General features: G+C 42.0%; 1 protein-coding gene across 1 annotated transcript in view; it reads right to left on the bottom strand.

The window, feature by feature from the left end:
• MAML3 (mastermind like transcriptional coactivator 3) overlaps positions 1-3419 on the bottom strand; it is a 308222-nt gene extending 304803 nt beyond the window's left edge. The window contains exon 1 of the mRNA XM_087963117.1: positions 341-3419. Coding sequence (XP_087819243.1) covers positions 341-790 — 450 coding nt within the window. The 5' untranslated portion in view covers positions 791-3419. The remainder of the gene's footprint in view (positions 1-340) is intronic.
• Between the last annotated feature and the right edge of the window lie 8878 nt (positions 3420-12297).

Raw genomic sequence — 12297 nt, 5'->3', positions numbered from 1 at the left:
CGAGGAGTTGGGAAGGCAGGCGACTCGGCGTGTCGCAGTGTTTCAGAAACCGGTCAGGAGTGGGCAGAAAGGGAGCGCGGTTGGCTGAGCCGGCCGCCTCCGCCATGCGGAGCTTTCAAGTCTTCTTCAAACGGTCCGTGTTGCTTCCTGGATTCCCTTATTAGTTATAGGACCAAAGTTTCCTCTCCCCGCCCATTCCCCGGTTTCAGCCAAGCATCCCTCGCTCGCTCCCCTCCCAAACTCCTACATCCGTTCAGGCGAGAAGCGAGCGCTAAGTGAGCGAGCGCCTGCCCACAAGGGCTCCGCAGCCGCCCCCAGCCCCCCTCGCCCGCCCCCTTACCATGATCAGTGTGTGATTCCTCTGCTCGGCTGTAGCAGGCTCGGCATCTTGTGGCTGTTTGCTCGAATGTGCTTGCTTGCTGCCACCGCCGGCGCTCGATTTCTTGGCCCTTTGCTCCAGGGTCCTCTGGTAAAGGCTCACCGTGTCCCTTCGCTCCAGCTCCAGCTGCTCGGCCTGGGCTTGCTGGTACCTGTTCTCGCAGCTGACGTGATGTCTCCGGCAGCCTTCGATGCGCTGCCTGAGCCTTTCCACCACGGTGCTGTGTTTGGGAATGCCGCCGCTCCCGTTAGCACCGCCGCCGCCGCTATGAGTAGCATTGTGACCGGGAGGAGGCCCGTGGGGAGCGCTGTTCACGCCGATCCCGGCCCCGCCGAGGCTGCTGCTCAGGTTATTGTTGAGGCAAATGCTGCTGCCGTTGGTGGCGGCAGCGGGGGTTGGAAAATCCCCCATCCCCTTCCCTGCGCACACTATTTTGGAAGAACTTTTTCCTCCTCTCCTTTTACACGCGGGCGCCACACAGCAGGCAGAAAGGCCGAAGGAGGGGGAATCCTCCTTTTGGGATACTCTTTAGTGGGCCATGGAAACGCTAACAGACCCGAGCAAAAATGTTGGGGGCTTGTAAACAACGAAACAGCAAAAGCTGTTTCTTGCCGATCCCCTCGGATGGGAGGGAAGGAGGAGTAAAAAAAAACAAAAAACGCCAAAAGCAGAAAGCCCAAACCCGGAGGTGGTGCTGTAAGGTTATCGCCAGCCACAATCAACAAACAAGGCAGCCGCCGCCGCTCGCTTACAAACTCCAAGGAGGAGAGCTCAGAGCTGCTTCCCTTTGGAAGAATCTATCCTTTCCGAAAGAAATTCCGGACCGAAAACCTTCTAGGTCTCCCCCATGTATTAAAACATAAAAGCGGGAGGAGGGAAGACGTCCCCAAAAGCCTTGTGTAGAGAGAGTCTTTCCGCACTCGCACTCCACACGTTCACAAAATGCCTAGGACGGGCACCCACTGGTCAAGGAACACACATGTACGACCCACAACGCATTCACACCTCACACCAGCCGAAGACAGGCAACGCCGCTTGCTTAATTGTGTTTTCTTTCCGGGGGGAGGGGGAAGAAAAGGGAGGGAAAAAAAGTTTGGGTGTTTATGCCGCACCGTGTTCTCAAAGTACTTTGGCTGCTCAGTTGTATTTTTCAACAGGAACCTAAAAAAGCAAATCCTCCGGCTGGGGGAAATCAACACGTGAACAATCCGGGGCGATCTGCAAAGGTAGCCGGCTGAAGGGCTGGCAGAGCGTCCGCGGCGCTGCTACACGCAGAGGGACCCGCTCGGGCTCCGCTCTGCCCGCTGCTTCTCCTCTGCCATCACCACCACAGGGATCAAGTGCGTTACTCTTCCACCTCGTCCGCCTCCTCCTCGTCCATGCCAGCGGAGTGATACCAGGACAAGAGCGCTCAATAAACACAGCCGCAGCAGCTCCAGCTCGTCCAGGCCGTGAGGCAGTCCCGGGGACAAGGTGCAAAATCCGGCCCGGACCTTTAGCCAGCAGGAACGGACACGACGATCCCCACCTAATTCCCCCTCCGGCGCCTACTCACGCTGTTTGTTACCTTGGGCGGAAAATCAGCTCTGCCAGGACGCAACAAAAAAGGATCCGGAGGGAAGCTGGCGAGGCAGTCAACTTTTGACCTGGTCGCGTGTGATATGTGTGTGTGTAATATGCGTGCTTGTTTGTGTCCGGTTTCCTTATTGAGCTTCAGTGCAAGCCGAGGCTATGTATCATGTTAGCCTAAAATTCTTGCGTATTACATTGTCAGAATCTGTGCATAGCTCCGCCAAAAGGGAGCAGCCTCTTCGCCTGCCTTGTCTGATAACCTTTTCCACATGGAAAAGTAAAGACGGAGCGGAGGAAAAAAAAAAAGAGGCTGGCTTTAACATAAACCCTGATAAGCCTCCCTTCTCCCCCACCCCATTTGAAAATATTCGTTGTGAAGTGATTTGTGCTTGTAGTCTTACTCCCTCACTTGAGAGTAAATACAAACATGTTTTCAGACAAACTTATTTTCAAGTTGGTTTAAAGATAATCCCTGTAGCTTAACTCCAATATTATGTGCATTGTTTGGATTTTCTGTTGACATTCTTATGTTGTCAATTCAATGGGCTCAACTTTATCTTTTTTAAAAAGATTAGCGTGCCAAAGGCTGCCCCCCACTTTTTTTTCTATAGAAGAACTCTGAAGAGGTTCAACAGAAAAAAATTAAAATAACAATTTCTGTGTTGTTTACTGCCTTGTAATATATGTAACAAGAAAAGGCAGATTAATGATCAAAGGAACTTACAAAGAAATCAGGGTAAAAATAAATTTAAACATATACTACTTGCCCTTCCCCATATATATAATTAAAAACAAGAGTAAACATTTACTATGAATTAAGGTATAGTAGTGTATTACAATTTAAAAAGTCACATTTACCCTTTGTAGCCATATTTATTGTTTACTCAAACTACAAAATAATTCAAATGAGAACCTGTGAGTAACAACCAGAAGTATTTCTGAACTTTCTATTTTTAAAAAGAAAGGTAAATGTTTATTGGATGAAAATTGCATTTTTCCAATATAGGATTGCTAACAAGTGAGAATTGTGTAATCTTTATCTTATTTTGTATATAGGCATAGTTAATACTAACATTGCCTTTAAATAAAAGTTTCAGCCTAAATAGATTTCAACAGGCTGCAATTCTATATTGTACTTGAAAGTATTTCTTCTCCATTTTTATGGGACTTACATTTCAGTTATATGTTCATTGTTTCTCAAACTTTTTGCAGTTGAGAATATTTAGAAAATGCTGGGACCACTCAAATACATGCTGTACACTTGTTTTCATGCTAAAGAACATGGGAATTCATATTCTTTTATGAATGAGGTAAGGATTATGGTATCATTTGTGGATTATCTCCACCCTGAAAGACTTTAAAATTAAGTTTAATATAAAAAATTAATTCAGAATTAAATATTTATTTGCCACTTGAATGTATGTCTCATAACTTGCTAATAAAGAATGTCTTTGACAGAAATCTAATGGCAACTAGGAGCAAGTTGGAATTTTCAGCCCAACAAAATCATGCTTTTATACTGTATATTCTTTAATGTATTTCCTATTTGTATATTGGGGAATGTCTTCCTTGTGGAAGATCACAGTTCGACTTAGTACAACACATGAAGACTCATAGTAACTGCTTTTGAGAGGTGCTTTGATTAGTTTTCTGAACATTAATATTTATTACATTTATATATGCTGTTACAATGCCACAGGAGTCTTGCCAGCTCTGCAGGAATATAAAAAATATTAAGACATCCATGGTCCAGTTAAAAATCATACAAACATGCAAATCATAACATCCAAAAAACAAAGTCTCAAATGCATTGTGGAAGAGCTCCATCTTATTTCCATAAGACAGCCAAAGTCTGGGCTAAATTCGCTTCTAGTGGAAGGCCTTCCAGAGGCTAGCACTGGTACAGAAAAGCAGTGCTTCTGTTGTCCAATTCCCCACATCTTCCTAAGTGGACAACCACCTCTTCTGTTTGTCCCAGCAAGAAAGTAACTTGATTCCAGGCCGTAAAGGGCTTTGCAGGTTAACACCAGCACTGTAAATTGTAGCTGAGAGCCAATGTAAACCCTGTAGAAAAGGGGTGTCAAACTGGATTTCTTTGAGGACCGGATCAGCAGTGTAGTTCTCTCTTAAGCCGGGGGTGGGGGGGGATGCTTCCTGCACTACCCTGCCAGCCAAAACAGGCTATGGGGGGGGGGCACGTTTTTGGTCTGGATGACCCCATTTTGGCTGGCAGGGTGCTGCAGGCGGCCATCCAGGTTGAAATTGGGTCATGAGGGTGCCACCCTCATGCTAGAGGCACCATGGGTTGGTCCTTTGCTATTTCCAGGTTAACCCCACAGGCCAGATTTAAGCACCCGGTGGGCAAGATCTGGCCCATGGGCCTTGAGTTTGACACCCCTGCTGTAGAACAAGAGTAATGTGCTACCATAGGTGAGTGCCAGATAATAATTAGGCTGCTGTGCTTTGGAACAATAGAAACTTCTGGGTTCCATGTAGAGTAGGTTGCAGTAATTTAGATAGGAGCAGCATAACTATTGTAATTAACCACATTACTAGTTGTCAGTCTCAAACTTTTGCCCCGCTATTATAGGAGAGTTGGTTGCCCAACAGCCATACATTTCCTTCCTCTTTCTCCCCTGATGTTTCCTTGCTTCAGATTATATTGGCAAATTAAAATCTAGTTGGAGTGGTTCAGTTCATTTAGCAGTACATAAAATGCTTGAGATGAGAAGGCATTTTTCAATATGTTTTATTTAACATTATTTTGAACTTGTGAGATATTGACATGGGATGTGGAAACCCAAGTGGAATCTTGAAATTATATAATAATATCAACCTACTCATTTAATGCTAATGTGCCCTGACTTGGTGGATGTTTTCCTCTGGGCTGGAGACATTTGGAAGGCTGCAACAGTGTCAAAAGCGAAAAAAGTCAAGTTGGCTAGAGCATCCAGCATCCATAAATCAAAACAATACAATTTGACAGGGATACAATCAAATCTGGGATTGGCATTGTAGGTAACCAATTTTAATATACAACTAGCAATTTTATTATATCATTTTTGTGCTGAGACAAGGAAGGATTGATGGCACATTTACTCAATGGTAGAGAAATTGGTGATATTTCTGTCCTGTATGTAAAAGTTAAAACCTTCATGAAGCTTAGTGATATCATGGACACATCCATGTAATTTTCATGGCAGCAGTGCAGAAGTCGTTTGACTTCCAGAATGTGTTTTCAGCTTCTCATTCAAGTGTACAGTCCTAGCATGTTTCAGTGGTCTCCCAAATACTTGGAATTACTATAGGAGATGGGCAGCTCAACAAATATGATAAATAAAACAAATGTACATTAAGTATTAATGAGGTCTCATACCCTCCCTTTTTTTCTTTTAAGATCAGTTAAGGGCATTTTGTGTATAGTTAATTCTATGTTGGCATTATAAAGATTTGATTTTTGGCAAATATGAATTATTATTAGTTTATAATAGTCTTCCCCTATATGCCATATTCCAGATTACTTAAAACTTGAAATGCAGAATTCTCAGCAGACTTGAGAAAATTCTGTATATATGGTTCTAAAATTAAGGATGCAGCAATATATCACACTACTAACTAGAGCATACAAAACATTTGCTAGACCAATACTTGAATACAGGTCATCAGTCTGGAACCCGCATTGCATATCTGATATTAATACAGTTGAGAAAGTCCAGAAATATTTCACAAGATGAGTTCCCCACTCCTCTACTCATTGCAGAATACTTTATGCCACCAGACTTGAAATTCTAGACCTAGAAAACCTAGAACTACACTGTCTTCAGTCCGATCTAAGTATAGTACATAAAATTATATATTGCAATGTCCTACCTGTCAATGAATACTTCAGCTTCAACCATAACAATACAAGAGCACACAGTAGATACAAACTCAAGGTTAACTGCACCAAACTTGATTGCAGGAAATACGACTTCAGCAACAGAGTGGTCAACGTCTGGAATACTCTACCTGACTCTGTGGTTTCTTCCCCAAACCCCAAAAACTTTAACCTTAGACTGTCTACTATTGACCTCACCCCTTTCCTAAGAGGTCTGTAGGGGGCATACATAAGCGCACCAATGTGCCTACCGTCCCTGTCCTATTATTTCTTTTTATTTTTCTTATATGTATCCATTTCATGTATTCATAATTAAGTTTATACTTATACCTGTTATCTTATAATTGCTTGACAAAATAAATAAATAAAAATAAAATAAATTAGCTACATTTATTTTTCTTTTTTACAATCAATTTTCCTAAATGACTATTAGAAGGCATAAAAAAATATTTAAAATACATTGTAGCTTTAGATTTCTTCTACAAGACTAGTAGTGAATATGCTAGCAGGGAGAATTGATGCAGTGGTGGGCTGCAACTGGTTTAACAACTGGTTCTGTGAGTGCATGCTTCGTTCAAAATACAGCAATTTGAAGCTGAAATGCTTACCTTCTAGGGCAGCCCCGGTAAGTAGATATGGTGAGGTGCAGAAATCAGCTATGCTGCGCAAATCAACTGAGCCAGAAAGGAGGAAATAAAGGACAGGATAGGGCGGGGCTAGCTGATGGTCGGAACTACCGGTTCGTTAGAACTGGTCCAAACCAGCAGCATCTCTCCACTGAATTGATGGTGTATAACAATAAAATGAAAGTAATTGACCAGTAGAAATTGTAAAATCAGGTACTCTCGAATATGGTCTCTATGCAATGATTGATAAGTTTGGAATCATATTCCATTCAGTAATTTAGTCCTTTGTGGTTTCCTGCTCATACAGTCTTTTAAAAGTCAGCCATAGAAGTAATCCAAGTTCCTAGCATTTTGTTTTGTTTCCCTGAGAAAACCTACTTTATGTAGTTACTCCTCTATATCCCCCTCTGTAATTCAAAAATATTCAGAAATTACATCAAAGCCTAGTATGAAGATTTTTATTGCACCTTTAATTGAATGACTTTAATATTTTTGAACAAAATTACAGCTACGGTAAGTAGGCCAGAGAGCTGGTGCAAATGAGTTTCACTTAGCCTTTCAGTAATATTGTGTGCACTTAATGTTTGATTTCACTTACAATGTCTGATCAAAATATGATTCATTAGCTCTATATTTTCATATTCTGTTTAAAGGGAAATAGAGAAACAGGTATCACTAAACTGTTTAAAATCAAACGGCTGTTTTTCTGACATGGGTGGAAGATTCCTGCATTTAAAAAATTATTCAAGAGAGCCTAATGAGCATTAAAACACATGTACAGAACTGCCTTATACTATAGATTAGGAGACAGTTTATTTGATCGCACTTGCTGCATTAAATTTTCTATTGCCCAGTTGCCAAAGTTCACAGAAAGAGAAATCACAATCACAATGCACACAAATGTGAAAGCTGAACATAAATTAAAATCTAAGACTTGGGGAAAAGCTTTCAGTGGCCAAAGGTCACAAGGACACAGCAATCAGGCCAAATGGGCAGGGCTGTGTCATGGATTCAGCTAGTTGTTTCTAGGAACTGAAGTTAAATACATAGAAGACTTCATTTTTCTAATTCTCTAGTTACTCTGACAAATTTTATAGTTTTCATGAAAATCCACTTCCAAATGGGAAGGGATTGAGTACTGATTTTCAGCAACTGTATTCAAAACGATTCTGAAATATTTGACTCTGAAATTTCATGTTGACTGTCTCAATTAAAAAGTGGAATACACAGAATAAAACTAAACAGCAACAAACAACAACAGTTGGTATTGCACTAGCACCACAGGTTGATTCACTACAATATCAAGGACAACAAAAAAAACTTTACCAAAGCATCACAGAGTAGGCATCAATGATCCTTGCAGTGCAGGTTGTATTTGGAGGCTTCAGAGCCCCAAATATAAATGAGCTGCAGGCAAGCACAGGTGAGCCACCCTGCTTTAGGTGGATATGTGGAAAGCTAAACTTTGGACCTTTTACATCAAAAAGCATTCCCTCTATTACTCAACATCTTTCCAAACTCCTCAAATTGAAATCTTGGGGGGGGAACAAACAGAAAAATCTGTTGTGTTTCTGGGCTGAATACCAACATCATCTAGCAGTATCATCTGTCTTCAAATTTATGTCACTGGGCTGCTTTGCAATTAGGGGAAAGTCCAAATCAGCAGCAATTATAGTTTATTTGGGTAAACAGATGACATTCCCAGTAGCAATGGAGGAAGGAGGTTAATAGGGAATGGAGCTAATTCATTGAACAACCAGTTTCATCCATCAGGCACTAATAACAAAACTGAGCCATGACTATCCAGCTAGGTCTGTCAGTGGAGACTGGAACCAATCAACAGAACTATCCATGACAACATGAGCTTCAGAACTCAGGGATGGAAGAGTTTTGTACAAAGAGCATCAAACTTTTCTCAGACCGAAGAGCACATCCCAAACCCATTAAGACAGTGATAATCAGGTATTTGAAGCAAAGCAAAAATATATTCAAGTATATGTAACACAGTTAATGAGTGTATAGTTAATGAGTATTGTTCTACCATAGTCAAAGTTATATTTTAGTGACAAACCTTGGAGGGAATTTCATCCATGGTATTGGGACTATTTGTGGCTGACCTAATCAGCTGCTACTGAGGAGGAAAGCTCTCATCCCCCATGGAGGAGCAACACAAAACTTCAGATCTTCCATTCATGGTCTTTGTTAGAACCTGCCAAGTGATGCTTTCACTATCTTTCCTTAAAAAATGACTTGTGTGAAAGCCTGATCAAAATTAATACAACTGCAGATGAAATGATTTTGGTCCTTTCCCCATCTTGTGTGTCTTTGTAGATAAAAAGTAAAATTAACAGAGAAATGAAGATCCTTGAACAGACCAATTTGTCTTAAGGCCAGCAGGAGGTAGAGAGAATTAATTCTCTGTTAACACCTTATCTCCGATTGCATGGCACAGCTAACTACAAGGAGTCTCTTTACTCCCAAACAATCTCATGTGTAGGAAGTGGCAGGGACAGAACTGTAGTTAAAAGTATTTAGAGGGCAACATGTTCCCTTCCAATCCTCACAACTTAATCCACAAAATAAATTATAAAGGTCAGCCAATATTAGATCTACCACATCAAATTTTGTTTAGCATTTAAAAAAAACAATGCTTAGGCAATATTTTTGTTTTAATGTAATAAATCCTTCATGTTGATGTGGATTTTCTTCAACAATTGTGTGGAAATGGCTTGCTGTTGCTTCCTACAATATATACAACATTATTTTAATGTTACAGTCTAGATTTTTGCCCTGCTAATTTCTGTTGATTACCTGTCCATGTCCAGATCAGCTATAACCATACTTAGCTTTTCAAAATTAGCCCAAATCAACTAGCTCCTACCAACTAAAGTCCTAATATTGTGAAAATTATGCACTTGGCAAAATAATCCACAAAAGTGGCTGATGCTTAGCCTTTAGAAAATAAATTTAAGTTCTGCATGATGTTCTTATGATTTCAGGATACAATGAAAGAAGGATTGATGCCATTTCCATTTAATATGAACTCTGAAAATTCATCCCAGTTCTGGAATATCAGAAAAATACAGTGATTTCTCAACAAGTGTAGTAAGATCATATAGGCAGAGAATCAACATACTACTTTGGGAATTCTAGAATCTGAGGGGTTTAAGTGTAAGAAAATATTTATTTTATTCAAATTTATTAGCCACCCAAATACAATGGACTCTAGATTACAAAACCAAAAAAAATCCATAAAAATGATAAAACATCAAACCACACAGGCAGCACAGATTAAAATGATCTTATAAACAAGACAAATCAAACAAAATGGTGCCCTCAGAATATTTTAATACCTTAATTTGATACAACCACAAAAAACCAAAAGGATAGCTGTGTTGGTTCTTGAGAACAAAAAATCCCAAAAATGCATAATTGTGTTTTTTAGCACTGATCGGAAGTGCATACCGGTAGTATTTTCCAGAATTGTTTCATGAGACAAGCTTATTTTGTGCCAATTTGTTTGGCTCTCATGAAGTTGCTGAACTGAAAGATTATTAAATGGTCTGCAGCTGGGCACTGAACGCCTGATAAGAGCTGAACAAGTTACTAGGCAAAATGACCATTGCCCAGTGGGGAATCCTGCCCAACATCCAGGCCATCCTGCTATTCAAGAAGATTGAGACCCGCAAAGTGAAAAAATCAGGCAAGTGACTATGGATGTCTGCCAGATGCCTTGGATTGCAGGTGACTGCAGAATGTTCTGGGCTGACCTGTTAAGATGCTGTGACTAGGTTCTTTGTCTGGGTGGAAGCTGACTTTAAGGAAAGTTTTGGCTGGATAGTAGTTACTGCAACCAGGCATCTCTAACTGGGGTTGAAAGCATGAGGGTTTAGGAGGGAGCAACAGCAAAGTGGCAGGCTACTGTGGAGTCATTTCACCCACAGATGTAACTTTTGCCTGTCCTCCAGATAGCCCTGAGAGGAGAAAAAATAAGAAGGAAAGAAAAGAACAAAGTGACTCCACCTGTATTGAATGCCCTGCCAAATGGTCTTGATTCTTCTCTCTAGGTGAGAATTGGTGGGGGATGAATGAGGATAATCTCACCAGGGGAGGGATTGTGTGTGTGTTTGGAGTTTTTGAATGTGTGTGTGTGTGTTGGTATGTGGGAAGGTAAAGTTCAAGTCCTGGAGGGTGTCAGGGACAATTCACCAGACCCACATGTGTAGAGTTCAAAGTAGCCACTTTATTGTTCTATGTCTATTCCACAGGAATCTCCCAAGACTGGCAGCTTTCTCTTGGGAAAAACTAGGTAAGGCTCAAAGGCATTCAGTGATTGGGGCTGGGAGGATCAGACCTTGCCCTCTTGTGCTTATGTAACAAACCTAGACTAATTCCCTGTTTGAGCCCATTTCCTGATTGGGACCATTGGTCTTCAGTATCAGGCTCGATTGGGAAATCAGGCCGTTATTGGGGGCTGGAGGCAGATCATAGCATTATGGCGATCTTTGGCATGTGGAGATATGGTAGGGGACAGGGAGCATACCACCCTTGGGGACTCCAGTGTCTTATAATAAATCTGTGTTCTGACCTGATGCTCTCTCAGTAGCCCTGATCTCTGGCTGCTGCTACTAAATGCCAATAAGGCCTCTCTTATCGGTAATTTGATCACTGATGAGAGGACGGACCTGGCATGTATTACAAACATCTAGCTGGGTTTTGAAGGGGCAGGTGACAGATTTGCCCCTTCCCAAATTTGCTCAGCTTGGTTTTTACTTAGGGGCATCAACCAGGATTGGGATCGGAGTGAGGCAATTGTCACTAGGGAATCTTCTACAGCTTTCAGTGGTGCTGCTCCACAGGACGCTGGACATGAGACCTTATTCCTTAAGTTGGGTTCTAAGTGATCCCCCAGCAGTCACTGGATCCAACAAGGAGGATGAGCCAGAACCAGGGCCATCAGATGGGATACCATGGGTTTCCAGGAGCACTCAGAAAGACTGTAGCTGATGGGGATGCAGTCCCAGGACCATTGAGCATCAGGGGGAGGGATCAACTGGATGAGCAGCTGTCTGTACAGGCAGAAAAGGGGAATGCACGGCTGCTGGAGATCACCTTTGATGAGCAGGTTGCCTCCAATGAGGAACAGCTGCTGTCCCCACCTGCTCTGTGGATGCAAAGAGTGGAACAAAGGGAAGCACTGAGGGGATCAGCGAGGTTACTCATAAGGAAGCAGCTTTACCCCTCCTAATGAGAAACACCAGGCTTAGATTTATTTAACCAGGCATTGGGGATCAGTTGGTTGTCAGAAGCAACCGTTCGCTTTCCCAGAGCTTTCGGCTCTGTGATTTACCTTTTCTCCGTGGTCTTGTGCTATGCATTGTGAATTTCCTTGTCCTAACTGCTGCTTTTTGGGACTCATGTCTGGACTTGCATTTCCTTAGTGAAATTTGCTTACGAGTTGTGTGGTTTTGGAACTCTTAAAGTCACCCTATGAGCAACATGCTGCTAGTGCATCTTTTTTTTGCCATTCATCCAAGCCTTGCTCCTAAGTGTCAAACTGGTTGTTTCACTGTTGCTTGTTGAATTCCTAATTCCTGTGTGAACAGACACAGATGCTTCTACGATGGTAGGGAACTGGACTCGGGTTTGAGGAGTGCTTTTACTGGGGTATAGTTGTGCAATAAAACATACTGTACTCTCACCAGATGCCATTTGCATGACGAAGGTCAGAACAGCAACCTACCCGCCTTAGCTTCTTGACTCCATAGAGCTGTGGTGGTGCTGTGGTTAGAATGCAGCATTGCGGGCCAACTCTGCTCACATTGCCAGGAATTAGATTCCTT

Source organism: Notechis scutatus, chromosome 4 (assembly GCF_049901735.1).
Source record: "Notechis scutatus isolate UNSWTSFEM ecotype Mainland chromosome 4, rNotScu1.2, whole genome shotgun sequence".
NCBI lineage: Eukaryota > Metazoa > Chordata > Lepidosauria > Squamata > Elapidae > Notechis > Notechis scutatus.
The sequence above is the reverse complement of the archived record's forward strand: the minus strand, read 5'-3'. Positions and strand labels throughout refer to the sequence as shown.